A 12757-nucleotide genomic window follows, 5' to 3' on the forward strand; every position below is an offset into this window, starting at 1 on the left:
AAGGAGCATCAAGGATACTCCAGAAGGGCTGCTGACCGGATGCCTGTAGTTAGCTGGGCTTTGCACTTCAGAGAGACTGGGCTTTGGTTTTCTCAAGATTAAGTAATGCCCTCTACATTAAAACTCGAATGAGCTGTACCAGGGAAGAAATCTGTCGCGAGAAATACTCACCTGTTGCAATCAAGCACTTTTCATAGGTTATCTGAGAGCCATCGTTAAGTTTCACCATGTTGCCTCTCACGTCGAGCTGCACTACCTGGGACACACAGAAAGACAGAGATGAGTTAGCTTAAAACGCTCTGTTATCGAGACATAATTCACATAACATTACATTTACCATGTTAAAGTGTACAATTCAGTCGTTTTTAGTATATTCACAAGGTTGTGCAACCACCACCACTATATTATAGATCATTTCCGTTACCCCAAAAAAGAACCCCATACCTTTCAGCCATCAGCCTAGTGAGAAGAACTCATTTTTTTTTTAAGATTTTATTTATTTATTTGACAGAGATAGAGACAGCCAGCGAGAGAGGGAACACAAGCAGGGGGAGTGGGAAAGGAAGAAGCAGGCTCCCAGCGGAGGAGCCTGATGTGGGGCTCGATCCCATAACGCCGGGATCATGCCCTGAGCCGAAGGCAGACGCCCAACCGCTGTGCCACCCAGGCGCCCCGAGAAGAATTCATTCTTGACCTAGGGTGATCCTTAAGAAACCATCTCGAAGTAATCACTGGCACCACAGTTTCTGGTACCCAGCCTCTTCAAGTGCTTGTAGTTTCTTAAGCAGCCAACATTAAAACCAATCCCTGCAGTCCCCAAAGTCCCTGCCCAGTTTGTGGAAATGGAGAATGGAGACAGACTTTTCTGCTTGGCTTTTCTGGAAACCTTACTTCTTTGTTAACAATGCTCCTACACCCTCAACATTTTTACAAGATGTTTTGTCTACCTTCTACCCTTCACTAGAACTCAGCTCTCCTGTCAAGGACAGCTCACATGTAGAGACGGCTCATTCACCCACATTCCTCCCCCATCACACCCAGGGGTGGGGGAGCTGGGTGCTGCTGCTCCCAGATTCATGTGCCCTCCTGCCCCTCCGAGAAGCACCCACGTACATCCCACCAGTCACGGTTATGCAGCCACCTCCCGGTCACTCCTCGTTCACTGAACATGTTAGAAGCCGGCTCATCCTTTCCTTCCGAGCCACATCCAGAATCCTATCTCTTAAAAGCTCTACTCTTACCTTGAATATCCCACTTTTTGGTCACAATTTTCCATTCTTCCAGCTTGTTTTACAGTCCTGCTGTCACCTATACTTGCTTTTGATTTTCTCTGCTTACCCCGTGGGCTGTTACATTCCAACTAATCTGGGCCCATGCTAGATCACCCAAACTGTTCTGCAACCACCTCTAATATCCTCGCACCCTCCTCTTACGGTGAAGAGCCTGAGATCTGCAGTCAGAGAAACTAGAGATCCAGTCTCTGCTCGCCTCCCTGCTAGCTGCGAGGCCATTCATTCAAGACATACTTATCAAGCACCTATTATGTCAGAGACTGTGCTAAGTGTTGGGGACATGATGGTGAGAAAAACAGATACCTTCTCTGTCTCCAGAGTCTAGGAGCAAGGCAGACAATTTAACAAATACAACGAAGAGTGAGAAATGCTCTGATAAGGGCAGGACAGGTAGCTCTAGGAACATGTGACAGGGGTCCTCCGTCAAGCTTTCTGGAGGCAATGACATAAACTGTGATTGGATGGTGAGTAGCTTCTTTAGCCACCTTTGGTTTGTCCTTGGGTAAGCTCTCTCTTCAATCCAACCACACTAACTCAACCATCACACTGCTCACTCTCAGATAACCAACCACCCGGTATCCTAGTTTATTGCAAGAACGAGTGAAGCCATTAGATGTGATGCTCCTCGGCTTCCTACCTTCCAACCTCCAAAGAAAAGCTTCACTTCCTTCCTTCCAGCTTCTGGAATGAGGTGTCCTTTCTGTGCTGTTTCTGTGCCTGAGCCCCATTCCATTCCTTTCTCGCCCAGAACCATCTCCTGATAGTTACCACTCATTCTCCTCTTCTCTGCTGACATCTGAGGCCTTCAGCCCGTTAACACAATTCAGTCTGTCCCGTCCTCAGAGCCCCACCTCTGACTCTACATCTTCCTCAAGCGCCTACCAATTGCGGTCTCCCTTTTCTCATTTAAACTTTTTGAAGGAGTACTTTATCCTTTTCTGACTTCACAATGACATCTGGGCCACTAAGTCTATATGCCTCATTTTACAGTTCTTTTCCTGCCAGACCCCACTCTGCTCCAAGGAGGAGGATGTGACCCTCCTTCTCAAAACGCTCTCCAACCTCACTCGGACCCTGTCCTGTGCTCTCTTCAACTTCTTTCCTAGTTTCCTCTGTGGTCTCTTCTTCAGCCTGCCTCCTAAAAGTTGGGTTCCCCAGGGTTCCATCCTTGCCCCACTGCCCTCTGACTGCAAAGTTCTCCACAGGCAGCCTCATCCACTCTCACGGTTTCAATTCCTACACATACGTGGATGACTCCCGAATCTCTATCTGAGCCTGGACCCCTCCTCTGAGCATATCCAACTGCCCAAAGACCATCTCCACAAATATATTCCATTTCACATGTAATAATCCAAAAAATAAAATTTTCTTTCCCTCTTAAACTAGGTCTTCCTCTTGTAACATCTTGTAATGTCTCTTTCAGCTGGGGCTACACCACCACCTACTACACAAGCTGGAAATCAGAAAGGCATCTTCGCCTCCTCCCTCTCCCTCATGTTCCACCTTCAATCTATCACCAGGCCCCATCGAGGCTGCCTTCTAAGCGTGTCTCCGGTCTGTCTCCCACTCTCTGTCACCTCTCTTAGGAAGCTATACAATGGTGTTATTGAGAGCTTGGGCTCTGGAGTCAGAATTCTGGAGTCAGACAGATCTGGGTTCAAATTCGGTCTCTACCACTTATTAGCTGTATGATCTTAGGCAAGTTAGGTTATCTTTTTTCTTTTTTTCTTTTTTTTAAGTAGGCCCCATGCCCAGCGTGGAGCCCAATGAGGGGCCTGAACTCACGACCCTGAGATCATGACTTGGGCTGAGATAAAGAGTCAGATGCTTAACTCACTGAGCCACCCAGGCACCCCACAGTTGACCTCTTTTTAATCTCAATTTCTTTCTCTGTAAAATGGCAACAGTAATAGTACCTATCTGATAAGATTATTATGAGAAAATGAGATAATACCTGTAAAGCGTTTTGAAACTGTGCTTACTACTACTGCTACTTCTTCATCACCAGTGCCGTCATTGCCACTACTGCCCTAATTTGGGCTCTGTCATCTCTCGCCTAGATTAGTGCAATGTCTTCAAAATGGTCTACCTCTAATCTTGTCTCCCTGAAATCCATCCTCCTCAAAGCCAACAGAGGGATTACTTAAAATTCAATCTGTTTTATATCCTTGTCTAAAATGCAAGAGCCCCTTCAGTGCCTATGGGATAAAGCTCAGGTTCTTCTACACAACAGAGCTCTCCATGGTCAGGCCCCTGTGTAACTTCTTGGTTTCACCGCTTGCCATTCTTTAGCTTATACTTTCTGCTCTGTCAGTAACTCGCTGCTTGTTTCCCTGCACCAAAGGTGCTTTTTCGTACCCCCATATCATTGCTTATGCTGTTTTCTTCTTGAATTCTCTTCACTTACCACTAATCTGGTGAATTCCTCTTCATTCCATAAAATTTCCCATTCTGTAAGACCTCCTCCACCAGGCAGCCTTCCCTGAAATCACCTCTATACTGGGCATGTTTTCCAGTAATTCCCATAATACACTGTGCCTATCTTTCTTACTCCACATCTATGTATTCTGATTATCTGTTCATGTTTTTGCTTAAATACTGTTAGGCCCTAGAGGACAGGGCCTGTGTGTTATTCACACACAGAGGAAACTTAATACCTAATGTCTCATTACCAGCTTATCCATAAACCTATATCCACTTCCTCTGCCTATGTCTCCTTATAGAAGAAGTGGGCTCATGCCTAGCGAAGGTCAATTCCTCCACTTGTGCTCTGGAACCCATCTACTCTGGACTTTGCTCCTTCTGAGAACCCTTCCCTCTCCACTAGAACATCACCATTAGTTTACAAATACACTCCAGCAGCTCCCATTAACAAAAATGAAACATAACATAGCAAAACAAATCCCCCCGGATCCCACAAACGCCCTCCAATAACTGCCCCCATTACTCAGGAACTCACCTTTGTAAAGTGTTAACGATATTTCCCATGCTGACATAATGCCTACATTATTTTACTATCTTGAATAATATACTGCTGTCAATCTCTTGTCATCAATAATCCCAGAGAAATGTTAATGTGGAAAATAGGAAGACAAAGGAAGGGCGGAGGAGCAAATCTGGAGAGGGAACAGATTCAAGATCACTGTCCCCATTGGTCTGACTTCCCTGGGAAAGTTTGTTGACATGCTACTCTAGGCTTTGAGATTAGTGCTTCCCCCAGGAAGAAACACTGAGCCGTGAAGACTGGCAATAGTAAACCTAAAATGACTCGATCCTTCTTTGATGAACTCAATGGCAGGACAGATGTAAATGGCAGTGGGAATACAAGTCACCATACTTCTGGCCCACATGGAGCTTGACAAGGGAAGCAGCCTACTAGCTCACCTTCTTCCCAGTGAGGACAGCCACACCACCATTTTCAATGTGAGGCAGGTCCTGAGCAGAGACATAGAAAGAAGGTGGCTGGAAATATATGCTGTACAGAGAAGAGGGAGAAAATGTTACAAGCACCTGGAACTGCCATCAACTTCCCCCCACAGCTTTGATAAAATTGTTTCAATCACGAAAAACTCTTAGGAACATTTTCCAGAGTAGGTTTCCAAGTCTACTAAATCTTGGTCGAAACTTATTTACACAGAGGTATTTTAGACTACTGGTTCTCACCTGGGGGCAATTTGGCAATGTCTAGAGGCATTTCTGGCTACAGCTTAGGGGGAGGGAGGCTTCTGGTATCTAGTGGGTAGAGGCCAAAGATGCTATTAAACATCCTACAATGCACACAGCAGCCCCCACAACAAAGAATTATCCAGGACTAAATGCCAATAGTGCCAAGGTTGAGAAACCTGCTCTGGATTTAGGTTCAAAATTAGAACAAGAAAGGGTGCCTGGGTGGCTCAGTTGGTTGAGCGTCTGACTATTGATTTTGGCTCAGGTCATGATCTCAGAGTCATGAGATCAAGCCCCGTGTCCGGCTCTATGCTCAGCGGGGAGTCTTCTTGAGATTCTCTCTCTCCCTCTCCCTCTGTCTCTGCCCCTCCACCCACTGCACACTTTCCTTCTCAAATAAATAAATCTTAAACAACAACAACAACAAAAAAAAAAACCCCAAAATTAGAACAAGAAGACCATCCAGGGAGCTGGTATTCACACATCCACCCAAATGAGTTGTCCAGAACGGTGCTGGTCAATGGACAGCTAGGTCTAGCTCCTGAGAGGATTTTGCCTCAAACAGCAGACATTAGCTATGAGATATTAATTAAGGGATGGCTAATATAATTGACAGTATACATCCTGCTTGAGAACAGAACATGATAATGGGGGTGAGGGAGGTGGGCAGATCTGTAAAACTTAGTCCAGTATCAAAGGGATCACTAGTGAGAAAAAAACTGGGGCCCAAAAACATGGTACTGGAATCAAGAGATCCATGGAGTCCTGCAGAAGGAGAAGGCTTCTGGACCCGTCCTTCCAAGTCTTTCACACAAACATTTTAATAACGAGGTTCTTTCTTACAGTGTTCCCACTCTAGTCCCACAATTCTGAATGCCTGCTAGGGTGTCAAGGAAAATACCAGAGAAGAGTGTCTACTCTTTTGCTTTTAAGGGAGATGCCTCGGCAAGTGTAATGTTAAGGAAGTGACGACACAGGCCGAGCTGACCTTCATGGCAGAAGTCTGACAGAACGGAAATAGGTGCATTAGTACTTCACAGGCCAACGTTACAGCTTTACTTGTTGGCAGATCTGGTAACAAAATCCAGGACGCTTGCCACGGGAGCCTGTTGCCTCTAAGCTGTACCAAGTGTGCACCACAGCAGACTCCAGTGTGCAGCCAAGGCACCTCTCCTATGCGCCGTACATGGTCTGTGCAAAACCCTGACCAATGCCCTGTGCTCAGTTCGAGCTGCCAGTCAGGCCCATTTTACGGAAGTGAACACACCTTCTCTCTTTTCCATTCCACTGTCTGAATCGCAGCGTCTTTGTGACATTTGGATCATCTGAAAACCACAGTTCTTTCGAAAGGGGAGGTCGCATGTATGGCAGCTCAGGGTCTTCAGACACAATCAGTACCTTCAGATATAAAATAATGATACTTATCACAGCCAAGTCATTTAAGAGGCAGATAGCAAAGCACTCATATTGGCTAAGTGCTTGCAGACTATACCCTCCGTGCCAAGCCGAAGAGTGTGTGCCTTACCCTGGCCCCAGGATCCCGAGCCCGGATGGATCTGGCTGCAGCAAAAGCAGCGGTGCCTCCACCGATGAGCAGGAACGGAACATGACTTGGTACCCTGACTTGAGGAACTGGTTCTCCTTCTGGAGCTGTAAGCAACACACCAGACAGGGTGAACTTTCTTAAAATCTCAGATGACTCCTTGCCCCTATTTAAAGTTTATTTATTTATTTTCTTTAGTAATCTCTACACCCAACATGAGGCTTGAACTCATGACCCCGAGATCAAGAGTCGCAGGCTCCTCCGACTGAGCCAGCCAGCCAGGCGCCTCTCCTTGCCACTATTAAAAAAAGAATCACCTTGCACTTGTTTCAATCCATTACATAAAGCTAGCGAACACTGTACCTACATTAATCTTGATCAACTTCACAGCAGCCTGACGGGACAAGAAAAGCAAGTATCTTTTTCATTTCACAAGTGAAAAATACCCCCCAAAGAGGCGAATGATTTGGCCAACGTCATTCATTCATTATGTCTGTCAGAACTAGAACCTAGCTTAAATGTGTAGCTATTTCTAAAATATGTCAGAAAGTATACATCAGAAAGCTTCTGCTCTTCCCATTAACTTCCTAATGACCAACAGGAAAATATCAAGTACAGTTTCACCTTTTGTTAGCAGTAAAGGGGGAAAACCCAGCAGGTCAATTGGGGATTATTATATAACGTTCAAGAAAAAGGAGGTGTTCTGAAGAAAGCAACGTAAATGGCCCACCCAGAGTTGTGGGGCTTATTAAGGGATTAAAATATTCCTCTCTGAAAAATCAAGCTAGTCATGGGGATGGAAGTGATGGCTAGGGCTATATGCTTTAGGAAAACAAATATATCTTTAACAACTTGAAAACTCCGAAGACTCTAAAGGGGAATAAAACAGACCAAAAGAATTTCCTCATTGAAAAAAAAGGCCTTCATGTCTTTTCCAACAACTTTCCTCACAAAGCTTGCCTTTTAAGAGCCTAATATAAAAAAAAATCAACTAATCATAATCATCATTAATGACTATTCTAAAACCCAAATTCCAATCAAATACCTTAACAAATACCCCAGGTCTGGGGTAATTCCACAGTTTCTGGAAGCTTAAAATCTCAGAGCATCATCACGTCTGTAAGACATCTGCAAAGCATAGTACCCAAACTGTTTTTAACTTGCCCTTCATATATTGAGTCTTAAAATAATACTCACCAGGTGACGTGGCCCTTTTCTGTTTCTCTTCTGGTGTCAGCCCTAACCCTGACATTCTTTCATCATATCTTTTTTGATCATCTTTTATAGTCTTGTAGGCCTGCAGATCCAAACATGGAGAAAATTTCATCATAAAGCTAGCTCATACCATAAGTAATGTCATTATCTTTCAATTAAATGAGAAGCTTTTGTCTACATGAAGTAAGTTCTATGTTAAAATCACTATGGCAAAATTATTTTCTCAAGAAAAAAAATATTGGATATGTACACACTTGGTCTAGAAAGACCAGGGCACATAGATGAAAAGGTTTCAGTTTCAAATTTCCTTAGGCTCTATGTAAAGAATTTTCCTTATATTTAAGTCTGAAGGTACAGCTAAAGAAAAAAAGAAAATAATTTTATTAAAATTTTTTTTTCATTTTTAAAAAAAATTTTTTTGAAGTAATCTCTATGTCCAACGTGGGTCTCAAATTCACAAGAGTCACATGCTCTACTGACTGAGCCAGCCAGGTGCCCTGAATTACACTGATTCTAATTTTTACAAGCTTTTATAAAGAAATAAAACAAATGTATATTCATGAATACCTGAATGACTTTCCTACCCTCTTAAGCTGTCTTTACCATCTTTTTTATCTTTTTTTTTTAAGAAAATTGTCTTATACTAGAAGAATAAAGGGCTAAACTTTATTATTTTTTTAAAGGTTTTATTTATTTATTTGTAAGACAGCAATAGCACGAGTGGGGGGAGTGGCAGAGGGAGAGGGAGAAGCAGACTCCCTGCTGAGCGGGGAGCCCAATGTGTGGCTCAGTCCCAGGACCCTGAGATCATGACCTGCGCCGAAGTCACAGGCTTAACCAACTGAGCCATCCAGGTGCCCCAATGTTAAATTTTATAAAAGCGGTCTTGGGACAATGCTGGTTACTAGCTGTGAAAACTAACTATACAGTTCTGGGTAGGAAGCTGGGACATTACGTTTTCTTGGTAGATGTCCCAAGTTTTGTTGGGTACTCTACTAATGCCCTGAAACATGACTGCTTGTATCCTCATCTCACAGCGTAATTCATCTTTCCCCTCAATGGTCTATCCTGCTTTTGACATTAAATATTTACCAAGGGTCAAATACCTTGCTTAATCACCTATTTCAAATCTACTATCTTCTTTAGCTGTTAAACTTGAAGAAGGGTCTGTTAGCATTATGACTAGTTTTTTTAACATATAGCATTAGAATTTATTGGAGATTTAAAGAAAAATAGGCAAGAGTGACTTGTTTTAATTACAATACTTTTGCTCTTTTGTACCCCAAAGGCTCAACAAGATGAACATTTAAGTAACTGATGTCAAATGAAATCCCAGGTCATTAATTAATTGGAGGAGAAAGTAAGGACAATCAGAAGTGTCATAAAACATGTATGAAGAATATTTCTATGAGCCCTTCACAGAGCAGCCCATTAGGCAGTGGGCTGTAATGAGGAATCTGGACCCTGAAACCTGGACTTAACATTTATCAGCCTAGAAATATCTAACATATGGTATGAGTGGGTTAGAAAATTAAGTATGGTATGTTAAAAGTGAATGGCTATTCCCTGAATTCACCAATAAATTCATCACATTAATAAACTGAATTCAACTGACATCAATTTCAGGAAGAAAGTTTTTACCTTGCTATTGGATACCATACACGAATCCAGTATTTACCCACACCTAAAAAAAAATTTCTTGGAGCACCTGGGTGGCTCAAATGGTTGGGCATCTGCCTTCAGCTTGGGTCATGATCTCAGGGTCCTGGGATGGAGCCCCACATTGGGTTCCCTGCTCAGTGGGGAGCCTGCTTCTCCCTCCCCCTCTGCCACTCCCTCTGCTTGTGCTCTCTCACTCTCTCTCTGTTAAATAAATAAAATCTTTAAAAATAAATAAATAAAAATTTCCTTTAAGAAAGGGAATTTTACCTAAAAAGATGGCTTAAGCTGGTCAACATGAGTGAACAGAGAAATAAACTGGGGTCATGGTCAGACAGAGAGAGATATCCAAAAATAGCCTAGACCTAATGGGTTCACACGTGAGGGGTAGAGCAGACCAAGAAATATCTTGAGGTTTAGTGGGGAAAGGACAAAAATGAGGGTTGTCATATATTTATATACATATATATTTACGTATCTAGCTGTTAAGTAAATATTCTGATATGAAAATGCTTGCAGACATACTAAATAAAAATTTACTTTTCCCCCAAGTGTTGCTGTATTCCCAGTTTGCACAGATTTCCAATTAGTAACATGAATACATGTCGGGTTAAGAAAAACTACAAATCTGTGAAAAATATCACAGGAGACAACTTTTCTAAACAGATTAATATGGTGGTGTTTATTTGCCTTGAAGAAATTTGAAAGGAAAAAGGTCATTTTATGAGGCAATATGATTTTACCAGTTGAACAACCAGTTGAACAAGTTGGGCAAAGGGCCCCAATACTAAATCTCACTAAATAGTCTAAAGGCTACTTAGGCTCTGCTCACTGACAAATAACAGATCTGTCTACAGTCCTAGAGAAAGTCACTAGCAAGACGAGGAGGAATGCCCATATCCATGCCAATCAGGAGTTCCTATTTGCATTCTAAGCCAAAGAAGTGCTGTTCAGATCAGTGCTTTTCAAATTGAGGTTGCAACCCATTAGTGGGCTGTAAAATCAATTTAGTAAGGTTATAATCAGCATTAAAAAACAAACAGAATAAAACTATCAGCGTTTATCACACCTACTAAGTATTATTTTGAATTTTGAGTTTTATGTATTTGTAGTATATAATGGGTTGCCAGATAAAATGTAATTTTCTGTGAACTGTGGTGAAAAATGTAAACACCACTGGTTTAAAGTACAGACCCCAAGGGTGCCTGGGTGGCTCAGTCGGTTAAATGTCTGCCTTCGGCTCAGGTCATGATCCCAGGGTCCTGGGATCGAGTCCTGTGTCCTGTTCCCTGATCAGTGGGGAGTCTGCTTCTCCCTCTACTCCTCCCCCCTGCTCGTGCTCTCTCTCTCCCTCTCCCTCTCGATCTCTCAAATAAGTAAATAAAAATCTAAGGGGACCCAGGTGGCTCAGTTGGTTAAGCGGCTGCCTTTGGCTTAGGTCATGATCCCAGAGTCCTGGGATCGAGTCCTGTGTCCTGCTCCCTGATCAGTGGGGAGTCTGCTTCTCCTTCCTCTACACCTCCCCCCGCTCATGCTCTCTCTCTTCCTCTCTCTTGATCTCTCAAATAAGTAAATAAAAACCTAAGGGGACCTGGGTGGCTCAGTTGGTTAAGCGGCTGCCTTTGGCTCAGGTCGTGATCCCAGGGTCCTGGTATCAAGCCCTGCTTTGGGCTCCCTCCTCAGTGGGGAGTCTGCTTGCCCCTCTCCCTCTGCTTCTTTCCCCTCTTGTGCTCTCACTCACTCTCTCTCTTTCAAATAAATAAATAAAATCTTTTTTAAAAATCTAAAAAAAAAAAAAAAAAAAAAAAAAGAAGTACAGACCCAGAGCAAACATTTCAGAAAAATTTCCCTTGTCCTTAGTTCTGCTCTCTTAGTTTTGGAGGGTTGGGGGGGTGGTAAAGAGCTCCCAACTCAGGAGTCGCTAAAGAAGTATTTGTACTCAAATTAGGAACACTTCCTCATGTGAGAGAGGAAAGTTATGAAGGAACACCACTGTGGACTGAATGTCTGTGTTCCCTTCCAATTCATATGTTGAAGCCCTAACTCCCAATGCGATGGTATTTGGAGATGGGGCAATTGGGAGGTGATAAAGGTTAAATAAGGGGGGGCTTAATTCGATAGGGCTGGTGCCCTTATAAGAATAAGAGACTCTAGTGCTCATGCTCACTCTCTCTCTCCCCCCCCGCCATGTGAGGACATAGGAGAAGATGGTCAAGCCAGGAAGAGAGTGCACACCAGAACCTGGCAGTGCTGGTACTCCCATCTTGGACTTCTAGTGTCCAGACTGTGAGAAAATACATTTCTGTTGTTTAAGCCATCCAGTCTGTGCTATTTTGTTATGGCAGTCAGAGCAGACTAATAAACATTAAGTAATTTATAGCCACATCTCATCAAATCTGAACTCTGATTTTAATAGTTCTTGTGAGACTAAGACAATATCAGAGGTTAAAAACCTAAGCTACCTCGGATCACATTTTAAATGACTTAAAACCCAATATAAAACTTTACAGAATAGTTCAATAACAGTTGTAGGTAGACAAAAGCTTATCATTTAACCTGAAACCACTATAATCTAGTAGCTTTACTATTACCAGTGTTGGATAAACACAGAGGGCAATGAGGCATTTAAGTGAATGGCTTGAGAGGAACTTGTACTTTGTAGATACTTCCAAGGTGGAAGAAAGCAACAGTGACTTGTGGCCCTGTCTTGTGGCCTGGCATCAAGAGATTTGCCTGGCCAGCTCTGTGAAGGCCATCCAACTCTGGAACAGCAACATAAACCAGAGGTTTAATAGGTTTCAGCTGTTACAAACATCAGATGCAAACACTTTATATCTATTTTTGAATGAATGAGGTAGAACTGATGGCAAAAGTTGAGAGCTAGGAAATGGAAGAGGTAAGGCTCAGAGGGTAGTATCTAAATCATGAATGAGAGGCATTTACAAAAGCAGTCTACACGAATGTGTTAGCTTGTACCACTTCAGCCACTAGCTTGACCAAATTAGAGATTACAAAAGGGACACTGCCAAATGCATTTACTTTGAAATAGAGGCTGGGGGTGGGTGGGGAGAATACTGTAATTCTGTGGCTTTTTGGATCTCCTCAGAAGCATTCAATAAAATGCCTTTTCACAATAAAAGTAGGGTTGATTGTTTCTGACAAAACACAAAAATGACGTTTTACCTAAAATGATCCAAAACAGATGGTAGTCAAGTTACTTTTACTTGTTTATTTGATGTTTACTCTTTGAGACTATCTTGTTAGGTATGCAGCACTAAAGCACAATATAATTTAGCATCTTAAAAAGAATTATGAACTTGGTAAAAGTTTCAAAGGAAGGGTTAATGATGAGGATTTAAAAATAATCATTAAATGTACAGCT

The 12757-nt window shown here is 42.7% G+C and overlaps 1 protein-coding gene across 1 annotated transcript in view; it reads right to left on the minus strand.

Moving 5' to 3' along the window:
* The window catches only part of AIFM1 (apoptosis inducing factor mitochondria associated 1), a 31560-nt gene that overhangs the window by 10490 nt on the left and 8313 nt on the right, over positions 1-12757 (minus strand). The window contains exons 3-7 of the mRNA XM_008701630.2: positions 7699-7798; positions 6484-6608; positions 6226-6356; positions 4677-4767; positions 172-256 (exon numbers count right to left, since the gene is read on the minus strand). Coding sequence (XP_008699852.2) covers positions 172-256; positions 4677-4767; positions 6226-6356; positions 6484-6608; positions 7699-7798 — 532 coding nt within the window. The remainder of the gene's footprint in view (positions 1-171; positions 257-4676; positions 4768-6225; positions 6357-6483; positions 6609-7698; positions 7799-12757) is intronic.

Source organism: Ursus maritimus (assembly GCF_017311325.1).
Source record: "Ursus maritimus isolate PB19 chromosome X unlocalized genomic scaffold, ASM1731132v1 scaffold_X1, whole genome shotgun sequence".
In the NCBI taxonomy this organism is placed as follows: domain Eukaryota; kingdom Metazoa; phylum Chordata; class Mammalia; order Carnivora; family Ursidae; genus Ursus; species Ursus maritimus.